General features: G+C 57.2%; 1 protein-coding gene across 1 annotated transcript in view; it reads left to right on the top strand.

Annotated features, from left to right (window-relative positions):
• Pstpip1 (proline-serine-threonine phosphatase interacting protein 1) overlaps nt 1–23,987 on the top strand; it is a 41,131-nt gene extending 17,144 nt beyond the window's left edge. The window contains exons 2-15 of the mRNA XM_026387806.2: nt 9,129–9,229; nt 9,519–9,593; nt 14,358–14,392; nt 14,598–14,704; nt 16,676–16,738; nt 17,222–17,320; nt 18,168–18,213; nt 19,158–19,237; nt 19,694–19,792; nt 20,878–20,974; nt 21,426–21,516; nt 22,327–22,382; nt 22,618–22,742; nt 23,624–23,987. Of these exons, the coding sequence (XP_026243591.1) occupies nt 9,129–9,229; nt 9,519–9,593; nt 14,358–14,392; nt 14,598–14,704; nt 16,676–16,738; nt 17,222–17,320; nt 18,168–18,213; nt 19,158–19,237; nt 19,694–19,792; nt 20,878–20,974; nt 21,426–21,516; nt 22,327–22,382; nt 22,618–22,742; nt 23,624–23,755 (1,206 nt within the window). The 3' untranslated portion in view covers nt 23,756–23,987. The remainder of the gene's footprint in view (nt 1–9,128; nt 9,230–9,518; nt 9,594–14,357; nt 14,393–14,597; nt 14,705–16,675; nt 16,739–17,221; nt 17,321–18,167; nt 18,214–19,157; nt 19,238–19,693; nt 19,793–20,877; nt 20,975–21,425; nt 21,517–22,326; nt 22,383–22,617; nt 22,743–23,623) is intronic.
• Nucleotides 23,988–24,858: the final 871 nt, after the last annotated feature.

The raw sequence follows: 24,858 nt of genomic DNA, 5'->3' as shown, positions 1-24,858 counted from the left end.
ACCCACATCTGACCTCAGGCTCCTGTTGGCCCAGCTGGCTCCAGATTAGCTCACTGACCCATTCATGTGCTGGGCTCTCTAAATGGTAAAGGTCTGCCTTGGCCCTCTTGGCCCTCTCCCTAACGCCTGGCCTGGACCATCTCAGGAAAGCTGTAAAGCATCCCCATCCACGTGCTTGTCCAGGGGCCCTCCAATGCTTGGTCAGGAGACACCTAGACACACACCCCCTAGTTTGACACATCGTCTGAGGCTGGAACCCCCTCCCAGGACCCCCTGACCTGCTTATGAACCATGAGTGGTTGACACTAGTGACACAGCTTGCCCTATGTTCTGAATCTGGGGCCACTTGGCTCTTGGAAGGCCCTTCCTTGTACTGATCTGGGGGTGGCTTCCCAGTCTCCACCCGCAGGAGAGTTGGCTTCGGGGGACACCATCCACCAGTGCTCCCTTTGCTCCTGGTGGCTCCACAGAGACCTGTAGGTGAGACAGCTTTCCTCCAGGGCTTCGGCTTGGCACCCGCTTCTTACTCACCCCTCCTCCCAGATCCTCCCAGCCAGCGACTGGCCTGCTGTGGCCACCCACTCATCCCTCCTCATCATACCTGCATGTCGGGTGCTCTGCCCTCCTCGATCTGCCAACCCATATGGAGGTGAGCACCATTCTAGGGCAGTACCTGGGGCAGGGGAAAGAGCCTGCCTCAGCCTCAGTCTCCTCACCTCTACAATGGGAATAATGAGACCGACTTCAGAGGACAGTGGTGAAAAGTAGAGGGGACAAGTCTGTCTGGCTTATTTAAAGGGACTGGGAAATGAGTCATTGAATCCATAAGCAAGTGTTCTGGTTCCCTTGGGGGCACCTCAGGAACCAGCAGTCACAAAGCCACATCCTGTTGAGGGCCTCCCTTGGTGCTTATCCAGCCCTTCATTTGGCGGGCTTCTGAGCATTGCCTCTGCCCGCGCTGGCCACCAGGTCCTGCGGGAACCAGACAGAAGCGCCCTGCACTTCTTAGAGCTCGCCTTCTCCCCAGCTCACTGCCCCACTTCTCCAACAGACCTCAGTCTGCGGGAGAAAAGCATCAGGGAAGGCTCAGTGGTGAAGGGGCAATGGCAGGCGTGGGCTGTCCCTGCCAGAAAGCCCTGTGAGCAGGAGGGGCAAAAGCAGCCAGCGCCACGCTGCTTCTTGGCAGGGGTGCAGAAATGCAGGTGGCCGCTTCTGGAGGAGAGAGGGGCCGTCCTCCTGCACTGTCCTGTCTCTGCCCCCACCAGAAAAAGATAGTCTCTTAATTAGTGCACATGAACCTGGGAACAGTGGGTTTCCTTGTGGCACACACAGATGGTCACGTTCACCCCTCCGCCTTTCCCCACCCCCTTCATCTTTAATGTCTCCCTTCTCCTTTCATGTCATTTCCACCCCCCTAGATTTCACATATGATAGAAAACATGTGATATTTGTCGTTCCTGGATCTGGCTTAGTTTGCTTAACGTGATGATCTCTAGTCCCATCCATTTTCCTGCAAATTTCAGGATTTCATTCCTCTTTATGTCTGAATAATTTTCCATCGTGTGAATATATCACATTTTCCTTATCTACTTACCCATTGGCACATAGACTTATTCCATAACTTGGCTACTAAGAGTTGTGTCAGGGGCTGTGGATGTGGCTCAGTGATAGAACCTAGAATGCGGGAGGCCCTGGGTTCAATCCCTGGCACCACATAAAAACAAACAAATAAAATAAAGGTATTGTGTCCATCTACAACTAAAAATATATTTTAAAAATAGTTGTATCAGGATGTGTAGGTATCTCTATTGTATGCTGTCTTTAATTCCTTTGGGTTTATACTCAGGAGTCGTAAAGCTGGATCTTATGATAATTCTATTTTTAGTTTTTTGAGGAACCTGCATATTGATTTCCATAGTGGCCACACTGATTTACATTCCAACCATTAGTGTCTCCGAGTTCCCTCTTCCCACATCCTCACAAATATTTGTTGCATTTTGTACTCTTTTTTTATGGTGCTGGGAATTGAACCCAGAGCCTTGGTACATGAAAGGCAAGCCCTCTACCAACTGAGCTATATCCCCAACCCCATTTTGTACTCTTTTTTAAAAAATATTTTTAGTTATAGATGGACTTTGTTTAGGTTTTTTTTTTTTTTTTTTTTTTTTTGGTGGTGCTGGAGATCAAACCCAGTGCCTCACGTGTGCTAGGCAAGCGCTCTACCACAGAACCACAACCCAGCCCTATTTTGTACTCTTGATAGCCATACTGACCAGGGTGAGATGGATTCTCAATGTGTTTTTTTTAAAAAGATATTTTTTAGTTGTCAATGGATCTTTTATTTATTTATTTATTTATTTATTTACCTGTGGTGCTGACGATGGATCCCTCACATATGCCAGGCCAGCGCTCTACCACTGAGCCCCAGCCCCAGCCCCAGCCCTCAAGGTGGTTTTGATTTGCATTTCCTTGATGGCTATAGATGTTGAACATTTTTTCACACGATCTTTGGCCATTTGTACTTATTTTAAGAAGTTTCTGCTCAGTTCATTTGCCCATTTATTGGTTGGGTTACTTGGGGGTGTTTTTAGTGCTAAGTTTATAAAAGGTGATTTTTAAAAGGGGTTTTAATTCACGAAGGACCCAAGAGCATGTTAGACACTGGACACGTTTTCAACAAGAATTCTTAGCCTTTTACAAAATTGGATCTGGACTTGGTAGGGTGTAAGCAGGAAACTTGATTTTTCTTCCACATTCCAGATCTTGCTCCTTCACCCCTTGGGCACATGCTACGTTTTTCCAGTCATTTCCAGACATATTCCAGGCCAGTCCAACCTAATACTGCAATCTCGTTCAATTTAAGTCTCCCAACTTGGAACAGGAAGCCTTTGACGCCGAAGGAGGAAAGGGGCTGTTTCTTCTCTTGCTGGGTTGTCCCCACGCTGCACCGACAGCCACTTCTGATGTCCCATGGACTGGAGTCCTGTAGGCCAGCGCCAGGGACAGGACTCAGCTTCCTGATGCTATTGTGGCTGGTGATGGTGCCCCCAAGTGGCAGGTTCCCTGAACCACCTCTTTCCTCCTGGATCCACAGCAGGTCTTCCCCTCACCCCCATCCCAGGAGCCACTGCCCTTACCTGTGTCTGTCCACCTTCCTGGGATGCCCACCCAATGGTCCACTCCATGCAGCCGCTTCTCTCTCTCTCTCTCTCTCTCTGCAGTACTGGGGGTTGAACTCAGAGGTGCTTTACCCCTGAGCCGCATCCCATCCCTTTTTATTTTGAAACAGGGTCTCATTAAGTTGCTGAGGCTGGCCTGGAACTTTCAGTCCTCCTGCCTTGGCCTCCCCAGTTTCTGGGTTACAGATGTGCTGCTCTTTGAGGCTCCTTTCTCCCTGTCAGGAAGCTCTCCTGGACGGAGAGTTAGCAGGCAGCTCTTTACCTTCCACAGCCCCCACCTTGTTCCCAGGTAAAATTTCAGGGCTAGTTCTTGTGCACTCCTACCCAGGCCTCCCTCTTCCCTCCACCCCAGAAGCAGCTGCTGCCAGACTCCCTGCTGAGTCCAGACTCCCAGGTGAGAGGCAGCCACCAGTCCCCATGGCTCCCCAGGTCTCCCCAAGGACGTACATCTGTCCCCTGCTGGAGAGTGTCCTCTTCTGTCTGTGCCCTTTCAATAGTCAGAAAGACTCACAATGGACAAGTGACTGCCCAAGGCTGCCCACCTTATTCCTGGCAGATGAAAACTGTGACCAAATCCCAGGCCTTTCCCTCCAGGGTCAGAGGCTGAGTTGTCCTCTAATGTGCTTTATGTTCTAGAATTCCACACAAGGGACCTTTGAAAAAAAGCTCTGCTTCCCTTTAAATGGACCTGGGAATGGGGGAAGTTGTCGAATGGTTCATTTTCCCCTGCAGGGGCCTCAGCTGGGAGAAGATTCTGCCTGGTGGCGTGAGTGGGTAGCAGGCCAGGAAGCAGGAGGCAGGGCATGGGGGACTAGCACTGGTCCTGTGTGACCAGCCTTGAGGTTGGGGTTTTGCCGAGAGGTGAAGTAATGGAGGCTAAGTACCAGGGCTATCCAGGTTCAAGTCCTGACTGTGACCTGCAGGTCCCTGGGCAGGTTAGGGAACCTCTCTGTGTTCCATTTTCCTCGTCTGTAAACAGGAGTCGTGGTGCTGAGCCTGGTACCTGTTTCGGGGTAAGCTCTGATCCGAGTTTGCTGTTCTCACAGGGTCATACTATTTCATGTGCTTCTCAGGTCAACTCTTCGTGGTAAGAACCATGAGGCCCATTTTCACAGGGAAGGGAATTGAAGCTGAGTATGGCCAGGGTCACAGAGCAGGGTTCGAACCTCGTCTGTCCAACTCCTGCCAGTCTCTCCAACAAGGCTAGATGCCCCCTCTGACCTATGACATGCTCAAAGGGGGCTGGGCCCTAGAGAGGTGGGCTGATCAGGCCAGGAGAGGTCAGCCTCCGGCCCCCACCACTTTTCTGATGAAGAAACCAGGTCCCAAGGAGGGAAGTGGCTTGCTTGGGGCCTTGATCTCTGTGGCCAGCCCCTGCAGCCACCAGAGTGATTGGGGGGCTGGGGTTGTGGCTCAGTGGTCAAGCACTTGCCTAGCATGTGTGAGGTCCTGGGTTTGTTTCTCAGCCCCGCATATAAATACGTGAATAAAATAAAGGTCTGTCAACATCTAAAAATCTATGTGTGTGTGTGCAGCCATAGGGGCAGGAAAAGGGGGAAGTGGTGGTGGATATGGAGGCTGCTTCTCTACCCAGCCACTGGGGAACGCTAGGCCCAGGCCGGCTCACAGGCCCAACATGGCACACCCCCAGGCCCACCCTGAGAAGGGGGCTGGGGGCTGTTCAGGCAGGACAGGGCCTTAGCCACTGCCCCTCCAGGCTGTGTGGGAGCATGCTCCTCCCACCCTAAGCACATCCTCGGGACAGAGCCTTGGGAGGTTTCCTGGAGCCCAGGGTGGCCACAAGCTGGGATGACAAGGCCAGCGTCACATCTGGCTCTAGTGGGCCTCCCTGAGGAGCGGACTGTGGCTGCTCATCACCTGGCACCCCTAGCCTGGGGCACGTCCCCACCCCACCCCACGCCACATGGCTGGGTGTGGCTTCTGGCTGCCCACTGTCCCCCTACTCCAGGCAGCGCTTCTCTGCCCCAGCCTGGCACAGAGCTGGCCCACAGCCCATGGTGACTAAATTATAGTCTGAAATACAAACTTACTCTGAGGTAATTGAGTAATCATTATCAAAAGTTATCTTTTGAAAATAACTTGTTTCAAGTTTCAAAATGAGAAACTGTTCCTGAGCCGTCTACTGAATGACCGACATAGGGATGGGACTTTGGGACAGGCGGACCTGGGTTCAAATCCCATATTCTGCCCTTCACCTGTGGAATGGCCTTGAGGGTGGGGGTCACATCCCTGTTACCATCTTTATGTCCCAGGTCTTTGACTTTTCAGTAAGGTGGTGGCTGGGATGGTCTCAGTATGTAGCAGATGGACTCAATCAGTGGACACTGTGTTACTGAACCAGGCCACTTTTACCCGCCGCGTAGTATGATGATCATCACCAAGCTGACAAGTTTTGCAAAAGAAAAGTTTATTCTCAGTGACTGAGCATGGCGATGGAGACACAGGTCTCGAATTCTCCTCCTGAAGGATAGGGCTTGGGGATATTCATGGGGTAAAGAAGTAGAGTGATTTTAAGGCATGGGGAAGGTGACCGGAAGAGAAGTTGTGGTATGTCACCAAACTTTATGGTTTTCATGGGGACCTGGGTTCAGAAAATAGCAGCATCAGCCTGGTATGAGGGTGGAGTTTGGGGTCTCTTGATGTTTAAAGGTCACCTCATCGGACATCTGCACAGGCCCAAATGAAGAATTGGTGGTTTGGACAGAAATGGCTTTCAAGTTTTTGACAAGTAGCCCAGTCACCTGTAACCACATGTCAGAGGTGTTCTCTAAGCAAAGCTTGCAGGACGCTAATGACAGAGCTCAGCTGCGAGACCTCCAGAATTCATAATCAAAAAAAAAAAAAAAAAAAAAACAAGCAGATAACTAAGGGGGAGCAGGGGGACCCCTTGGAGAGGTACAAATGCAAAGTGCTGATTGGTGTGGGGAGGTGGCTGTGGGCTGGCTGTGTCTGCTGGGGTAGGTCAACGTAAGGTTGCTGCCTCTCATGGGTCCCGGAGACTGGGGTCTTATTCTTTTGAAGGTCTCATTCCTGAGAACGGCCCTCGGGTCCTGGAGGATCTGCTGAGCTGCACAAGTGCACACTAGCGCTGGGAGCCTCTCTTTGGGGAAACGCCCAGCAGATGACTGTGGCCCATCCAGCCACAATTTTGATTTCATGAAGGGCCAGGCCAGGGGAGGGCTCAGGTGGCAGATGCTGAGGGCGAGCAGGAGGCAGTGAGGGGAGGTGAGAGGAGGCCAAGGAGGCTGGGGCAGCCTCTGACTGGTGCTGGGCCTCGCACGGTGGGCCTGCCAACCCAGTTTAGATAAGACTTCTCAGTTCCTTTTTCCCTCAACAGCCTCCTGAGCCTTCTCTCCCAGCTCTGAGCAATGAGTCAGAGCTCATCCCCTTGAGGAGGTGGCTGGGGTGGGGGTGGAGGGGGAGGGTGCGGGCTGGTGGAAGGGGCTGGGAGGCATTGTGGCATGGTGAGTAGCCCCAGTGGGGGGGGACAGGCACTTCCTCAGAACAGCCTCACCACTTGTGACCATGGCTCACTCTGGGCACTCCCCCCAGCCCCTGCACTGTGCTCTGCACAGGGGCTGGATAGAGTTCTCCAGCCTGGACACTGTGGGGACCTGAGCTCCTGAAGGCCAGACTTCAGGGCCCTTGCCGCCTTCCACCGCTCCAGAATGGCCAACGTAGGTCTGCTTCGGCTTCTCTTTCCACTCTGGGAGCCTCAGTGAGGACAGAGAAGGGCCATGTGCGGTCGGGCGGGCGGGAGCAGCAGCACAGCCCGCTCTAAGCCGGACTCCAGCTTGCCTGATCCTCAGTCCCCACATCTTCCCCAGGGGTAAGAGCAGGTCCCCCAGAGTCCAGAAGATGCTTGTCCTAACTCTGGCCTCAGGCAAGCCTTTCCCTTCTCCGGGCTCCGTTTCCCCAGGACAGAGGGCCGCTAGAAAGATGCTTCTAAGTCCTGGGAGTCTGTGATCTGTGACCTGAACACTGTGTCCAGCTCGGCATGACCCCTCACAAGGAGGGCAGGAGGCCGAGGCTCCCGATTTGTTTTCTCTCCCTGCTGCCACAGGTTTCTGACTTGGGGGTCCAGAGGGAGGGCAGAAGCTGAGGGGCGGGCAGCGTGGTCTGCCGGCTTTGAATGGTCAGGTTTATGCCCACCAAGGCCGTGGGAATGGAAGCCTGGCCCGTGTGGTTAAGCGATGCCAGGCTGGACCTGAGGGCAAACGCCGTGCCCAGGACAGGCCGCAGCACACTGGGGGACAACTTCGTCTTGTTGGGGTTCTGGTGGCCAGCCAAGGCCCATACACTCAGCTTGCACCCTGTGGGCCACTGAGCCTGGGTCAGGCCCTCCACAGGAATTTCTAGGGCTGCTTATGGAGGAGGTTGAGTTTGGGGTTCTAAGTATCTGTATCCCACAGGCCTACAGATTGACTACTCTAAGCTGGTTGAGGGTGGGCTAGGCCTAGGTGAGGCCGTTGGTACCATCTCTGTCCTGAGCCCCACGTCTGATTCTTTTTAGACCTTGAAGAATGCAACATCTTCTTTCCTGGCTCATATGCCTCTTCCTGCAGGAAGCTCTCCTTGATTTGACTCCACCCAGTCTTCCCCCACAGACCCTTAATTTGAGGAGAGGCATTGGGCAAGGGGAAGGAGTGCCAGGCTTTGTCTGGAAAACAGGTTAGGGGTGTGTGACTTGGGAGAGCCCCATTGACCTCTGAGCTCTGATGTACGAGGACATGACATTTATTGTCAGGGAAACTGGGGCTCCTTTTCCCAGTCTCAGGATTTGGGAGGGTCTGAGGGGGCAGAAAAGCAGAGGAGGTGCTGAATCTCAGGCTGCCCTGGTTTGCAGTTGCCTGGCCAAGTACCTAAGGGTTGGCAGGGATTAGTGAGGGGCAGACCCCCTGCCTCCCACCAGGATTTATCCTCTTCTTCTAGGATCAGCCACATGTGCGAGCCAGAGCACTGGGGTCGGCAGCCAGGTGCTGGGACCGTTCCCCAGGCCTGGGGATGCTGTAGGAACTTCTGTCCTCTCATGTCCTCGTATGCTACCTCCCCACCCCAGCTTCCCATGCCAGCAGCTCAGATGGACCTAGAGTCCGCACCCAAGGGCAGGGGCGGGGCAGGTGGGTCAGGACCACCAGGACTGGCTGGGCAAGCGCCAGGTGCAGGAGCAGCCCCTCCTTGGGGATTCTCTAGGGTGACCCTCAGTAGCCCAGCTGAGAGGTGACCCAGGGCTGAGGGTGTAGCTCAGTGGCAGAGCACTTGCCTAGTACCCCACTGAGTTTGATCCCCAGCATCACAAAAAATAAAACAGAGGTGACACAGGGTGTTCTAGGTGTGCTCTGGTCTCCCTGAAGCCACCCTCAAACCCCACCTTCCCAGACTGGTGCAAGAAGATGAGCTGAGCCCACAGAGGGCCCAGCCTGGCCCTGGGTACAGAGCTGAGTCTCAAAGACTCGCCTGGGTCACGGCAGCGGCAGAGGCTGGGTAGCGCAGGGGTGCAGAATTTAACTCCAACCTGCGTTCAGTGCCAGGCCATCACTTGGTAGCTGTCACCCCTCTGTGCCTGCTTTCTTGATTAGCTGAGTGACAGGGTGATGGGGGTGGGCAGCATGAGTAGTGCCAGGCACCAGAGGGACTAAATTTGGGGGCTGTCATCATGGTGCTTCAGTGGTGGCCCCTCCCATCAACTGTCCCTGGGTGGCATTGAGGGGTCCCCGACTGAGAACTCTGATGTCAGGCAGGCAGCCCCTGACCACTTGGGCACCTGTCACCCCCACAGCTGTGTGGGCACCTCCTGTGTGAGGACAGGGCCTGAACCCAAGGGCTGGACTGTGAATGGGGAGATGGAGACAGGGGAGGGTCTCCTCCTGGGGTGTCCAGAGGCCCCTGCTGGGCTGTGCTCAGGGACCCGCCTGCCCTGCGTTCCAGTGCAGGGACTTCACGGCCCACACGGGCTACGAGGTGCTGCTGCAGCGGCTGCTGGACGGCAGGAAGATGTGCAAGGACGTGGAGGAGCTGCTGAGGCAGAGGTGAGCGGATGGCCAGGGGAGGGCGGGGCGGCCGGGGGAGGGGGCTGCCCTCCGCAGGAAGCCAGGCGACAACGTTTGCCCTCAACCCTGACCTGTCCCGCTGGGCGCTGCTCGCTGTCCCCTCAGGTGGCCCGTGGGCCAGCACGTACTCCCAGGAGGGGCTGCGCCTTGACTCTGCCACACGGTCCTGCTGCCCCTGAGGCGGTTGGGTGGGCCTCCGGCTCTGCAGTGGGCACTTCCCGGGCCGCTGCTGGCAGCCCCGGGGACGCAGCCCGCCGTGTCCTTGCAGGGCCCAGGCGGAGGAGCGCTACGGGAAGGAGCTGGTGCAGATCGCGCGGAAGGCGGGCGGGCAGACGGAGATCAAGTAAGAGCTGCGCTGGGCCTGCGACCCCTGCGGCCTCCGCCTGGCCTCACACAGGGGAAGCCTCCTGTGGGGGGAGGCTGGTGGCCAGGGAGGGTCTGCACTGCACGGAGCAGACGTCGGTTGGCCCTTGCCTGGGGCCTGGTGTGTGTGTGTGGGGGGGTGCAGGTTCTGGGTGACTGAGAGTGGGGAAGGGCAGGCTGCGGAGGCGGGAGCCACCTGCCCATAGGTGCTTTCAGCCCAGTGGCCTCCATCAGAGTCCCAAGGGGCAGGGGACAGGCCCGTCTGCTGCCTGTCCGAGCCCCCTGTAGTTGTCTGGGCTTCAAGGACCTAGATGCAAGTGGGTCCATACCTGGTTCTGGCACCAGCTCCTCACATGGTGGGCCCTGCATCTCTGACCCATTGGCAGTGAAGGGACAGATGTGCAGCCTTCCTCCGAGGATGAAGTGGGTTCAGGGGCTCAGCGCAGGCCTGAGTCAGGGGAGGTCATCATGGAGTGTGGGGGCTGCTGCTGCCCCCTCTGGAGTCTGCTAGGAAGGCTAGGGGGGCAGGCCCAGGGTCAGACAGCCCTGGACCCCAGGGTCTGAAAGCCTCTACCCCCTCAGGGCCCTGAGGCAGCCGGGGCTACCACTCTAATCCCTTTCCCTGGCCTGCAATGTGCCTGGCTCTGCCCCGAGGGAGCACCTGAATATGACACTCTCGGGTCTTACAAACACACAGGGCACCCTGGAAGTTCCTGCTTCCAACCAGGAACCCAAACAAACAACAACAACAAAAACAAAAACAAAACAAACAAACAAAAACATGGGAAAGGTTAGAGAAAGATTTAAAAGTAATGTGAACCAGGGGAGGTTAATGTCCAGAGCCCACAGATCAACATGTTAGACTAGAGGATGTGCATGTGGTCCTGAGAGTGAGAACATATACGCTCTAGTGGCTGCTTGGCCTTTGTGAGCTGTGTGATTATGGACAAGTCACTTAGCCTCTCTGAGTTTGTTTCTCATCTGCCCCCTCTAATGGGCTATAGTACAGATTAACAGGAGCCTGGTCAGAGGGCCTCTCTAGGGCAGGGCTGGCTGCTGGCTGCAGGCTGGGCAGAGAGGAAGGCTCTGGACAGGGTAAGAAATGAACAGGTGTCTGTTGGAACCTCTTTGTATCTCTGGGAAGGGGGCCCCGGTGGTGGTGCTGGAGGAGACAGCCAGGAGGGCGGTGCAGCCCTGGAGCTGGGGAGCACCACCCAGGGACCCTGCCTGCCCCTGGCCTCCCACACCAACGGAAAATGAGAATTTCCTGGAAGTAGCAGGGCCACTGCAGCCATGGGACAGGAAAGGAGTCCAGGCGGGCACCCAAGGGAGCCGGAGTGGCGGGTGGGTGAGGCATGCTCAGGGGGCCGTGAGTCACATGGGACTGAGTGCAGGGATGACCCTGGCAGAGAATGAAATGCAGTGGTGAGCTGGGTGGGCCACGGGAAGAGGGAAGTACACAGATTCTTGTCCCACTCAGGTGGCCCTGGCTCCCTGCATGGTCGTGGAAGGCTGAGTATGGGACAGGGCCTGCCCTGACTTATTTCCTGGTGACCCCAGGAGGGCCACTGCCCCTTTCTGAGACTTGGGCCTGCCCTATGAAAGGGGATGGTCACCCTGAGAGGTGCCCGAGTCTTGCCCTGCAGACCTTCAGTGACAAATTGGAGCCACCTGCTTCACTTGGGACCGAGCGGCCTGGCTGTGAGCTGAGGCCTTTTCCTTTGGGACCCAGGCCCTGCCCTGGCCCAGTGCCAAGGTCCCTTGGAAAACCACTCAGGGGGCTGGAGGCTGCCTTAATCCAGACAGGGAGCCCCAGCTGAGCCTGGAGGGGGAACTGGGCCAAAGCAGCTCCAAAAAAGGTAGAAACAAACCCACAAGGGCCAGTAAAAAGGTTCGCAGAGTGGGTCAGTGGCCGTGGGAGAAGCCAGCACTGCACAAGCTCGCCGCAGGCCAGGCCCCGGGAGCAGGGCGGAGGTGTACGGTGGCCTGGAGGTGCCTCCTGGAGGGGAGGGCATTCCTGCCAGGGACCTATGGACAAAGGCTCAGAGGTGGAAAAGGGCAGGACACTTGGGAGCCAGTGGGTGATGTGGCCAGAGGTGCACCAGCCAGCCTGCTGCAGGAAGGTGGTCAGGAAGGACAAAGGACAAGAGGTTAGTGACCCCTTCAGTAGCTCACAGCACACCAAGAGGGCAGGGGGGTTGGCTTGCCCCACCTCTGCTGCCCGGAGACTTGGCAGCATCATTCCTTGACCTTGAGCAAGCAGGAGCCTCACCCAGGCCTGCAGTCAGGCCACATCTTGGGATGATTTTTGGCGGGGACCTCTTTTGCATGTTGTTAACTCAGCAAACATCTGTGGGGCGGCAGCAAGGGAGGACACACAAAGAGGACTGGGCCGCCAGCCCCCGGGGTCCCCACAAGCCTTCCAATGCATGTTCAAGACAGCGTTAGGCTTTTGCAGGGGGCTTATCAAGACCCCTGACATCCCACGTCCAGCCCTGCAGAAGGTTGGCCTCGACTCTCCAGCCCGGCCCTCCCTTTCCTCTGCTCGGTTCTCCCTGCCTTAAAGGTCTGCCTGAAACGCCACCTGCCCCTGAAAACTGTTGCCTCTGCCGCCTCCTCGCTTTCTTCCCCAGGGAGGGTGCTGTGTGCTCCCAGGAGCTGCAAGGGGCAGCAAGGCCGGGCCCGCTTCCTGTGAACCCCAGTGGTTACCCGTGAGCATGGACAGAACCCCCAAAAGGGGCACGAGCTTGAACCCTTGTGTCCTGCCCCGCCTGCCCTTGTTATAAACCTGAAGCGCCATGGGTTTCCTGCCTGAGGAGTTGGCTTGTTTCATTCTCTTTGTTCCTCTGGGCTCACGGGGGCTGCGGTGGGCTCCATTCTCCCTGATCCTCTGGGGTGCACTGTGGCCACAGTGGTCCTCCAGCGCAGGGAGGAGAGGGGGCCTGCTCTTGTCAGCTGGGAGGCACAAATGACCTGCCAATCTTGCCTCTTCTGACAGCCTCTGTCCTACCTGCCCAGCCCAGGGTGTCACAGGGTGGGTGTCATGTGGCCACATGGCCACCAGGGGGCAGGCGAGCTGCTCCACAGAAAGGCAGGAAGAGGCTTGGTGGCCAGCCGCAGCAGGATGCGCTGGGACAGAGCCACTGCCACTGCCTCTGTGTGGCCCCAGCCAGCCTGGCCACACTCTGGCTTCAGTTCCCCTGCGTGCCTCGATTGGCTCCTTGGTGTCCTGGGGAGGAGGGCGCCACTGTGTGTTTCAGTGTCTTAGTTAAGGGAGCCTCGTTCCCAGGACCAGCTGCAACCAGTGCCCTTGGTGACTTGGCACCACTGGCCAGGCTGGGGACACCGCAGGCAGAGGCATCCCTCACATGCTGCCCAGCATGGGCTGCTCCTCACCCTCCCTGCTGAGGGTGGGAAGGGAGCCCCCTACCTGAAGACGAAGTCCAGTGGGGGGTTTTGGTAAGAGCAGGTGCTGGTAAGCTCTTAGGTAGAGCAGGTTGGGGGTCAGATCAGACAGGCCTAGGGGTCCCCAGGGCTGGCTGGGATCTGCAGATATGTCCAGGAGGGTTGTCCAACAGTGACAACCTTTGTAAAACCCCTCCATTGCTCCAGGTCCTAGGAGAGGCACTTTGTACACGTCGACTCACGTAACCCTCACAGCCTTCCTTTTGTTTTGTTTTCCTCATTTTACAGAGGGGGCAAACTGAGACAGAGAGGTAAAGTAACTTGTCTAAGGTCACACAACAAATAAATTGTAGTATCTGGATTGAATCCAGGCCATCTGGCTTCAGGATCTGCTTCTAAAGCACCTGGGAGTCCAGGGAGGGAGAAGCTACTGAATGAAGGTCCTGCTGGTTTCCTGGGTGGGCTTCCTACACGGCCTCCCTCCTCCCTGGGATGGGGAATTCACCCCTCCCAGAAAGCCCTGCTCCTGAGAGCTTGTGGTCTAGAGAGAGGCGTTCTCCCACAACGTTCCTGTTTCTGCCAGGGACCCTCTGCCTTGTGGTGCTCCATCACCTGCAGTAGACAGGACAGGGTCCTGGGGTGGGGGCACAAGTACCTTGGCTCAGACTCAGCTGTCAATGGCTCTGGGGTGAGCCCCCAGTTGGGCTGCCAGATACAGTACAGGACACCAGATTCCACCGACTTTCGGCTCCCACGGGTGCTCTTTAGATGGGAGTGTGTCCACTCGTCACCCAGGGCAGACTTATGCTCACAGAGTGCTTGTTGTTGAACTGAGAGTCAAGCGAGCTGGGCATCTGCTCAATCTGGCACCCCTACTGCTCGGGCCTCGTCCCTGCCTCGCATACCCAGTGCCAGCCTCTCCCTCCCTCTGGCTCTGGTGCCCACCGGTCCCCTCCCTAGAGCAGACAGCACCTGCAACTCTCCCCTCCCCCTGCCTCCTGCCCAGTACCTCCAGCCTCATCCATCTTCCTCCAGCCTTCCCACGGCACCAGGAGCCAGGTGTGGACGCTCCCTCTCCTGCTTCCGTCATCCTGGAGCACTGGCTACCTGGAGAGGACAGGGATTTCTGCGTTCCTAGAGAAGAGGGGGCCCGGGTCCTCCCTGTTCTGCCGCAGTGGGAAGGTTGAATTTCCGAGAGCTTTGTCTTCCACAAATCCCAGTTTGGGGTCCATGGAGTTGTCCCCGTCTCCCCCCAAAATAACACAGGCCCTCAGGCCAGCGGGGACTTGGGGTTCACACAGGGCCATCTTCCTGCTGACCTGGCCCTCCTGTTTTGCAGCTCCCTGAGGGCCTCCTTTGATTCCCTGAAGCAGCGTAAGTCCCACCTGTCCCTGTTCCAGGCTGCAGGGTGGCGGGATCTCTGGGAAACCCAGGTCCCTCAGAGGAGGCTGGGGCCCAGCTTTGTTTGCACCGGGGCTGCGGGGCTGATGGAGGATCTGGGGGTGGGTGAAGGTGAGGGAGGTACGGGCTGGCCCAGGCAGGGCCAGCTGTGGTGGCTGAGGCCATCCTCTGACCCTAGAAATGGAGAATGTGGGCAGCGCACACATCCAGCTGGCGCTGACCCTGCGTGAGGAGCTGCGCAGCCTGGAGGAGTTCCGCGAGAGGCAGAAGGAGCAGAGGAAGAAGGTGAGGGGGTCACCGCGTGGGGACACGTGCCCTCCTGGTGCAGCCAGCGAGGAGCAGGGGCAGTGCTTGGGCCCTGGGATCAGTGCCTTGAAGGAGGGAGGGAGGCCAGGTAAGGCCTGAGAGGCCCCCTGAGGGTCCTGCCTGAGCTGTCCATGCTAAGGAAGCAGGGAGCACACTGGTCTCTGTGACCACCTCACTACACCCAGAGAGTCGGGGCAACTTGGGGGCACTCAGAACAGCCAGTCTGCGTTGAGTGGCCCCTGGACACTGGTCCTGATTGAGCCCAAGGATCAGGGTTGTTTATCCAAGAAAAAGTTGGAGCCAGTAGGAGAGGGGGGTTGCCCAAGGCCAAAAGGGCCAATAGACAGCAAGGGTGGGGTAGGGGGCTTCAGGCTCAGCAGCATCCAGAGGGACTCCTCCCTGAGGGGGCATGGCTGCACCTAGACAGAGTTACCCATGGCAGGAAGGTGAGGCCCCCATGGGAGATGTGCAGGTAGAGGCTGGCGGACCTGGCTGGGTGGCGGCTTCCCCTCCACAGCTCAACTCCCACAGACTGAGCACCCTGGGAGGGCAGGCAGGATGCAGGCTGGTGCTGGGAAGGGGGCTCAGGCACCCAGGGCTCCCTGCAGAGGGCGAGGCAGCACAGGAAGGGTCATTGTCAAGGGTCTGAGGAACTGAAAATGGAAGAAAGATACCCTGAGCTGTGTAGGGGAGGAAAGCGTGCCCTCCAGGCTGGGCCTGGGTGTCTGACAGAAGCAGCTCCCCGCCCAGGCCTCGTCCCCCCTCGTAGGAGGGGTGCTGTCATCCACCCCCAAGCTTGGGAGTGCAGCCCAGAGGGGGCCCAGTCTCTACAGAAGGGCTGCAGCTCTGCTGGGTGGTTCTCCCGGCACATTCAGCACAGCTACCCGCCCTGCCTGCTCCCGGGCCAGTTGGGTCTCAGCCCTTCAGGAGTCTAAATTTGGCTTCCGGAGCAGACAGGGAGTTCCCACAGCCATCCTCAGAAGCGGCCTGGCCTTGGGGTGCTGGAGCAGGTGACCTCTCTGAGCTGGGACTTGCTGCAGGCCTGCAGAGCACCTGGTGCCACAGGGAGGCCCTAGCCCAGCTCTTCTGAGCTCTCTGTGGCCAGAGGGGCTGTGACGTCTCCCAAAAGTATTTAGGACAGAGCACCGATCTCCCCAGAGCAGCCATGGCCACCGCGAGCAGGAAGCTGTGACCCAGCCTGGGAGCCTGTCTGGGCATGTGTGGGCACCTGTGTGTGCCGGTGCGTTTGTGCCTGATCTTTGTGACTAGGCAACTTGCCAAGGTCTCCCAGCTGACCCGACCCTCCCCAGGCACAAACTGGCTCCAGTCTGATGCGGGGCCTTTCATCTCTAATCTCCTACCTCCTCCTGGCCTTGGTCCTGGCTGCTTCGCTAGCTCTGTCTGAACAGGAAGCCCAGGAGGCGAGCATGGGGTACGGTGGCCATGGTGTGCGTAGCCCTGAGCATGTGTAGACTGGCCTGTGGTTGTGCATAGGTGAACGTGGGAGTGTGTGATGTGTGCTGAGTGGTCTGTGGATGTGCACAGGGAGGCCTGTGTGTGCAAGTGTGAGCAGCCGGGGGAGTGGGGCTGCTAGTCAGTACTTCCTAGTGTTCTCGTGGGGCTCCGTATGCACGTGTGTACCAGTATGTGCTCACTGTGTGAGCAACTGGGATGTGCTCGGGGGCCTGTGAATGAAGAATGTGGGTGGGTGCAAGTTCTCTGGCTAGAGTTGAAGTCCTGGCTGGACTCTGCAGCCAGGCCATGGTGGCCTTGGCATTCCATTCTGAGGGTGACTGTGAAGGGGCAGCTCTGGGAGATGGAGGGCATCCCATCAACGCCCTAGAGCCCGGAGAGGATGCTCTGCCTCATCCTAGGGACAACCCCTCCTCTTGGCCTAGGGGAGCGTGCTGAGGCTGTGGCCCCCTGCTCAGAGCCTCGTGTCCCCTGCAGTACGAGGCCGTCATGGACCGTGTTCAGAAGAGCAAGCTGTCACTCTACAAGAAGGCCATGGAGGTGCGTGTGAGGCTGGGGCCTTGCCCCTTGGGGGGTTCAGGCTGAAGGCCAGAGGGACGGTCCTGCAGTTGCTCACAGGGTAATCCACAGTCAGATGAGGACCCCAGGAGAGCAGGGGGGGGGGATCCCTGAGCAGTGTCCAGAGGACACTGGGCAGGAAGGGGGAGAAGGGTACCCAAGAGGGCATCAGGTGAAAAGGTGTAGTGTAGTGGCACAGGTCCCTTTGGGGACAAAAAGGCTGGGCCATGGGCAGGCAGGGCCACTGTCCCCAGTAAACAGAGCCTGCAGCAATACTGCCAGAAGTCCCCTCCTCCGTCTCCATTGCCAACCCCAAGATCCCAGTCCCTGATGGGGACGTCCTGCTCTAGCCCCAGCCCCGCACCCCCGCCAGGGAAAAGGTGGGCTGGGGTCAGGGAGCCTCAATCTCGGGGACACAGAGAAGGACTGTGGGGCCCTGCAAGTCACACCCCTTCATTATCCTAGTCCAAGAGGACATACGAGCAGAAGTGTCGGGACGCAGACGATGCTGAGCAGGCCTTCGAGCGCGTCAGTGCCACTGGCCACCAGAAGCAAGTAGAGAAGGTGCGTGGGGCCACTGGGGCCGTGTGGTGTCACCAGGCTGGGGCTACAGACATCCCCAGGCAAAGTCTGCATCCAGGCCACACCAGCTGCCCACCCTTCTCTGACCCTTGGTCTTGGCATCTATGTAATGGGCTTCCCAGAATCTCAGGTCATGGACAGACAGGTCATCTTGATCCCCTTTGCCATCTCCCGGCTGCACTCAAGGACCCATTCCTCAGAGCAGGCTCTCTGCAGCTCAGGCCCCAAGTTCACAGATGGGCAAGAGCTACCCCTCAGACAATCCTTGGAGAGGGACTCCGTAGTCCCCGGTCACACAGAGAAAACTGCGTTCCAGGGTGGTGAGTGATTTGTCCAGATCTCAGAGCCAGAGCTGCAGAGAAGGGATCCAAACCCAAGTTGTCCAGAGTTCAAGCTCTTGACTGGTCTAGGCTCTGGGTCGTGTCAGAGACACCAGGACCCAAATCACATCACCCAGATGTGCAGACGGGAGAGTTGAGGCCCAGGAGGGCAGGGTCTTGTAGGGGTGTGAGGACAGCAAGTCAAGGGCCAAAGCCTGAGTCCCAGCCTGTGGTTCCAGCAGAGGCCACATAGGGCTCAGCCTGGCCTGACCTGCCCTCCCCATGGTCTTGACTTCTGCTTTTCAGGAGTATCTTTATGGGCTGCAGGTTTCTGTTTTTAGTCATGGGAACCTTTTGACGGGGTGAGGCTGCCGGTGAATGATGGAATTTGTCCCCAGTTCACTCCTGTCCCTAGATGGCCAGAGAAGGTGTGACAGTCACTTCTGAGTAGCCAGGGTAGTGTTGGAGCCCAAGGGCTGGGCTCAGTGCTGCTCTCCCTGTCTCCTCAGAGCCAGAACAAGGCCAAACAATGCAAGGACTCGGCCACCGAGGCAGGTATGTGCACCCTGGCCCCATCCTCAGGCTGGCGTAGTGGCCTGGGCAATCCTCCTCACCAAACTTGTTCCTCATCTGGGGACGTGTGCTCCACCTGAGTGTGCTCCATGAGTCACATGGGTGCCACCCTGCACTTGTGCAGAGGCTGTTCCTGCCGCTTTGCACATTTAGTCCTCACTCCACCTATGAGGTGGCTGTGGTTTGTCCCCCTTTTTAGCAGACAAGGAAACTGAGGCACAAAGAATTTAAGTAACTTGTCCAAGGTCACCAGCCAGTAAATGGTGTTGACTGCAAGGGAACAGAGACCGTCCGGCTCCAGAGCCTGGGACTTGCAGGGCCACGTCCCTAGGAGACAGGTCCTTCATTTCTCTCTCCTGCACACATGCACACACCCATCCCTCCCTGGCCCTGGCCTCTCTATCCCCTTAGTGCCCCTTGTCCCTGCTGAAAAACCTCCTAGGACAGAGCCACCTCCTCCCTGCCTCAGGAAGGTGCTCTCCCTTCTGCATGGCCTCTCTAACACCTGGTGGGCCCTTGGTTGGGGGACCAGGTGACCCGAGGGATATGGGGGTGGGGGTCATGGCCCAAGCCTGCCGGGTCCCCATCCCTCCAGCCCCCGCCTGCCCTCTTCAAAACTGTTTCCTGGAAAGTGAGGGGGTGGGATTTGGGGAGGGCAAGCAGCTGGGACTCTGAACTTGTGTCCCTGGGGGTCCACTCCAGCACCCATAGCACAGTAGGGGAGCCGAGTCACCCTGAAAAGGGCTATATGTAGGGGTGTCCCTGACAGGTGTTCAGATGAGCCCAGCAGCAGCCAGGCAGGCCCGCGGGACTGAAGGGTGTGGGGGAAGGGGCTCTGTGGGAGTAAAGGTGTGGAGGAGCTCCTGTCCTGGGGACATGGGGAGTCCAGATCACTCAGTCTCCCTGAGGGTTGCCTGTGCTTCCAGAGCGAGTGTACAGGCAAAACATCGAGCAGCTGGAGAAGGTGCGGGTCGAGTGGGAGCAGGAGCACCGGACCACCTGTGAGGTGAGTGGCCTGGGCCCGCAGCCTGTGTCCCCCATTGCAAACGGAAGGGCACCCATCCCTGCTGTTTGAGGCTGCAGGTTGGGGATAATATTCATTCATCCACCCCCTCATCTGCTCACTCACTGGGCCCAGAGCTGGGTCTTATCCCAGGGTGTTCCCCGCCTGGCTTTGTGCCCAGGGCCCCGCTGATGGACCACATCCTGTGCGCCTCTTGCTGCCCTTCCCGGGACTTCATCCAGTGTGTGGTGGGGTCTGGAGGGAAGCTGTGGGCAGGAATCCCCGAGGCAGCTCAGCCTCCCTCCCAACAGCTCAGGACTGCCACAGGGGTGGGGACCCACAGGAGGCTTTCCCTTTAGACTTGGCAGCCAGCAGAGCTTGCCCACTGGTCAGCCTCAGCTGAGCTGAGTGGGGCCTGCCTGGCCCTGCAGCTCCTCCTCACTTCCTCCTTCTCCCCAGGCCTTCCAGCTGCAGGAATTTGACCGGCTGACCATTCTCCGCAACGCCCTGTGGGTGCACTGCAACCAGCTCTCCATGCAGTGTGTCAAGGACGATGAGGTGGGGTTTCAGGACACAGGGGTAGGGTGCAAGGAGTGGGTGAATGAATGAATACCATCCCCAACCTGTGGCCTCAAACAGCAGGGATGGGTGCCCTTCCGTTTGCAATGGGGGACACAGGCTGCGGGCCCAGGCCACTTACCTGCATGCCCAGGTCCATCTAAGCCAGTGAGCAGACACTTGGTCCTCTGTGAGCCAAGCTCTGGCCTGGGAGTCTCGGACTTCAGCCTCTGCTTCCTGCACAGCCCAGACAGGGCTGCAAGCCCCTGCTTTTGTGGTTATGCTGGCTTCTGCCATCCACTCCCTGTCCCCATGCCCTCCAGAGTGCCTGGCTCTGCTCTTGCAGCTAGAGCACCCCCCTGCTCAGGGTGGGGAGTGTGGAGGCAGCTGGGGGTGGGGAGAGCAGGTAGACAAGTTCTTTGCAAAGGGTCTAGAGGACCCCATGGCTCCACTGCAGGCCTGGTGCTTGCAGAAGACCAGGTCCAGTTGCCCCTCTGCCCCACCCCTGTCCCTGTCTCCAGGAAGACCTGACTATACCCCAGCAGAGTGCTGCCACTCTGTGAAAGGGGCCTGAGCCTTATGCTCTCTTGGGGCAGCCTGGAGGCCAGCTGCTGTTCCTTGCCTGCCCCCTCCTTCTCCCTCCTGCCTAGATCAGAGTGAGGCAGGGTCCAGATCACTCTGATCTCAGCCTCCACACAGACCTTTGGGTGTTTGTTTTCTAAATGATATGTACCCACCTGATGGCCTCTTCATGGCAGTGGAAGAAGTATGAGCTCGACTCCCTCATCAAGATCCAAAGCCTAGCTGCATTGCATTCTTGTGACATATCCCTTCTCAGTTTCCTCATCTATAAAATAGGGGAAATAGTGTCTGCCTCAGAGGGCAGGGTGAATTAAGTCCTTTGCATAGGTCCTTGAGAAAGGAGGACACAGGAAGCTGTTACCAGGGATTTATCCTCTCTGGGTTATATCCCAAGGTCCCTCATTTCAGGCGCTGACAGGGTCCCTGGCCAGAGTTCAGACCCACAAAGTGTGGGCAATGCGGTGAAGCCTGGCCGCACGGTCTCTGCTCTTTCCTGCCCCTAGCTCTATGAGGAAGTGCGGCTGACACTTGAAGGCTGCAGCGTGGACACCGATATCAATGGCTTCATCCAGGCCAAGAGCACAGGCACTGAGCCCCCAGGTAAGGCCCACTCCTAGGACAGCAAGGGTTTAGCCAAGGATCCCTTGAGCCAGGACAGTGCGGCGATGGCTCATGGCTCCTTTGTGGGAGGAGGAGTTGAAGAAGGGGACAGTAATCTCTAGGCTGGGTCTCTGGCCTGCTGACTCCTCTGAGACAAAAGAAGACCAGAATTAAGGAGGGACCAGAAATCTTATAAGGGAGGTTAGGATGGTGAAGCTCTGTTGAGTCTTCAGCCCAGCCCTTTTGGTCCCTAAATCATAGTTCAAAATATCCATGGCAATCTCAGTGGCACCAACAGTGGGGGACTCTCATGGGAGCAACAGGATGGGCCAGGGCAAGAGTGGAAAAGTAGGGCCCTACTCTGGGTCTCTGGGGACACGTTGGGGTGTCGAGCAACAGAGGTTCTGCCTGCCTTCGCCACCTTGGGCCTCACAGGCTTGCTTGTCTGTAGCTCCGGTGCCCTACCAGAACTACTATGACCGGGAGGTCACCCCGTCATCTGGCAGCCCTGGCGTACCACCATCCTGTGGCATGATAAAGAGGTGAGGCACCAAATGGGTGTCAGAGGCTGGGATGCAGAGCAGGGGTAAGAGCAGTGGGCCAGGAGAGGGCTGGGCCTCTGCCAGTGGCAGCAGAGCACCCACTTTGTGTCTGGGGCTGCTCAGGTGCTGGGTGCCCTGTGGAGACACAACAACCTCAATCCAGTTTTATGGAACCCTTGGCCCAAGAGAACCCAAGTATTAAACAATTAGTTACACCCCAATTACTCACTAGGGACTGCATGCAAAGCCCTAGGTAGGCCTCATACTGGCTTCCTTGTCCCGTTGGCCACACTGTGAGCCTGGGTTGGTGCCCTAGGTGACTCTCCTCAGCAGGAGCCCAAAACCTGTGCACCTGGAGAATTCTCCTGGGTAGTGTCCTTTCCCTGGCCTGGCTGTCAGGTGCCAGGTCCTAGTGCTATACCCCAATATACCATCTGGATCCAGTCACTATGGGGCCAAGAGGAAGTGGGCTGGCTTAGCCCAGGCTGGTGAAGATGCCAGCGTGGCATGTTTGGGTTGAACTTTGAAGGGCAGATCCTGCCACAGCAGGAAGGCCGGAGTGTAGTCCATACCCGGAGACCTGAGCATTTTCTTAGAACCCTCACAGGGCCCTGCATGGAACAGGCGCTGAGATGATCTAGCATGGGGTTGTGGGAGTGTGTTGCCAGGAAGGAAGGGCCACGGTGAACACCCTTTGGGGATCCCTGGAGGCAGAGAACTCTCAGAGCTTTGCGAGTTCTTCCTTTAGCAGTGGGGCCTTAAGAATCAGACAAACAGACCAGGCTGATCCTCTTTCTTCCCTCCTCCAAGATTCTCTGGGCTGCTGCATGGAAGTCCCAAGACCACATCCCTGCAAGCTCCTGCTGGTAACTGAGGGTGATGTGGGAGGTCCCCAGACACTGTGACCCCAGGGGAAAGGACTCCTATATGGCATAGTTGGGGCCATGAGGCCCCCAAAGGGAAAAGGTATACCCTCCAACAGCAAAATGGAGAGTGGAAAGGCAGGGCCAAGCCTAAACTCCATGCCAACGGGGCCTCCAGGGACCACAATTCTTCTAAAGGGGCAGGGTCCAGGCCTCACTCTGATCTTGGCCTCCACAGAGACCCTGACACCTGCCCCTGAGCGGAGTGAAGTCGTCTACGCAGACATTGCAGTGCAGGAGACCCTGGGAAACGCTGCCCCACCAGCCCAGGACTACAGGGCGCTCTATGACTACACGGCACAGGTGAGGTCTTTGCCTTCCTCCCCTGCTCAGGAGGGCACATGTGTATACCTGGGAATGTGCTGGGGTATGAACCCTTAGAACAGAACTCTCTACTTAAGAGGGCCTCAGCATACATCTGCTGAATATGGCAAATAGGTACAAGGGCTCATATCTGCTCAAATCTGCACACATGTATACGAGTCATCCATGCAGGCTGACAGAGCTGGGGTAGGTAATGGTTTTAGGGTCAGGGTGTGCACTCTTGAGTCAGGGCCTTGTTCTCTGCATCCATGGATACAGAGAACACCAAGGCCAGAATGAGTCCTTCTACTGTGCTGTGGCTGGTCTTCTGATGTCTGTGGGGAGAGGATGGGAAGGGGCAGCTCTGCTGAGATCTCCAGAGCCCAATCTGCTCTGTGTATCAAGGCAAGGGTGCAGAATTGGAAACCAGAGCCATCCCTCACAGCGAGGCAGGCCAAGTGTGGGTCGCACCCACTGAGGCCACTCAGGGACGCAGACTTTGGCAGGCTTTGGCAAGAGCAGCCAAGAGAATGATAGGTGCTTGTATGAGGGGGCAGTGGGGATTCTCTGGGCTCAGCAGTGGTGAGCTTTGGAGTGAGTGTCCCCTTAGGTTTGGGGTAAGGCAAGCAGCTGACTCCTGATGTACTCCAGTGGTTGGAGCAGAGTGGGAGAAGACCAGGCTGGGGTGCCTCTGGTGACAATTTGAAGAGGACAGTCCCTTGAGGACAGTCCCCAAAGGGACTGTCCCAAGAGGTATGGGCATGTCTCAGGTGCGGTCCACCTGGGAGCCTGGCTCACATTTCCTGCTGGGGCAGGGGATGCCAGACCAGAGCCCTCCCAGCTGCCCCTCCAGTCTCATGCTCATTCCATCTCTTGCCCAGAACTCCGATGAGCTGGACATGACTGCAGGGGACATCCTGGCAGTCATCCTGGAAGGGGAGGATGGCTGGTGGACAGTGGAACGGAATGGGCAGCGTGGTTTTGTCCCTGGGTCCTACCTGGAGAAGCTCTGAGGAAGAACCAGCAGCTCCTCGCCAGGACCTGCCCTGCCAGGAGTGTCCTCTAAAACTGCCCTGGTCTTGTGGGGTCTGAATGGGCCTGCCCCTGTTGGGGATGTGACGGAAATAGTGTCACATTCAAGAAGTCTCTCCGGGCTGGGGATGTGGCTCAAGTGGTAGCACACTCGCCTGGCGCTGGGTTCGATCCTCAACACCACATAAAAATTAAAAAAATAAAGATATTATGTCCACCTAAAAAAAACTAAAAAATAAATTAAAAAGAAGTCTCTCCTACAGGGAATAAAGAAATGCATTCTTTTTTTTTTTTTGGGGGGGGGGTCTGCTGGGTCCCTTTTACTCCTGTGTCCAAATGCTCAATTCAGAGGAAAAGGAGTGAGGAGAAGAGTCTGGAGAACAGATCACCACACCTGGACAGATCTTCAGCAGAAGTCACTGAGGGCCCCAGCCAGTCCCAGGTTCTGCTGGTCCCATCGCTGGAATGTGTCAGAGAGATAGTCACACCTTGCACAAATGGGATGATGGGGCAGGGTATCGAGGAGCCTCAGGAGGGCTGGGAAGGGCAGATCAGGTTCCTGAGGGTAGAGAACCGGACAACAGCAGAGCACACCCCCCGGGAGCTCACCCGGACCTGTGGCTTCCCAGCTGGCTCCTGGTATCCACCTGTCAACCAGCATACAGAGGTTTAGCTCATGTGCCAAGGCAAACGTCAGGTGCCAGAGGCAAAAATTAGACCTTTACCAAGCTGTGCCCCAGGAAAAGGGTAAGGAGAGTGCCAGTAAAAGGGGGATACTCTGGTGTTTAACACAAGACGCCCGTCATCATGCCCTCGTCTTCATTGCCAGGTTAAAAAGGCATAGTTATGATGCCTAGAGGAGGTGAAGGAGGGGATGGGCTTTCTTCTTTGGAGCATGAAAGTGCCTTTAGTTGTGGCCTCTCATCTGACTCAGGTGTGGCTACCTCGAAAGCCTCGATGCAGTGAGAAGGCTGTGGTGCTGGGCCAGGCAGAGGTGCAAGGGTTCCAGGCAGCCCCAGGGTACAGGTGCAGGACCCTGGAAGCAGGCTCTGGGTCTGCTGGGTGCCACCCACTGCTGCTTTCT

Source organism: Urocitellus parryii, chromosome 6 (assembly GCF_045843805.1).
Source record: "Urocitellus parryii isolate mUroPar1 chromosome 6, mUroPar1.hap1, whole genome shotgun sequence".
Taxonomy (NCBI): domain Eukaryota; kingdom Metazoa; phylum Chordata; class Mammalia; order Rodentia; family Sciuridae; genus Urocitellus; species Urocitellus parryii.
The sequence above is the reverse complement of the archived record's forward strand: the minus strand, read 5'-3'. Positions and strand labels throughout refer to the sequence as shown.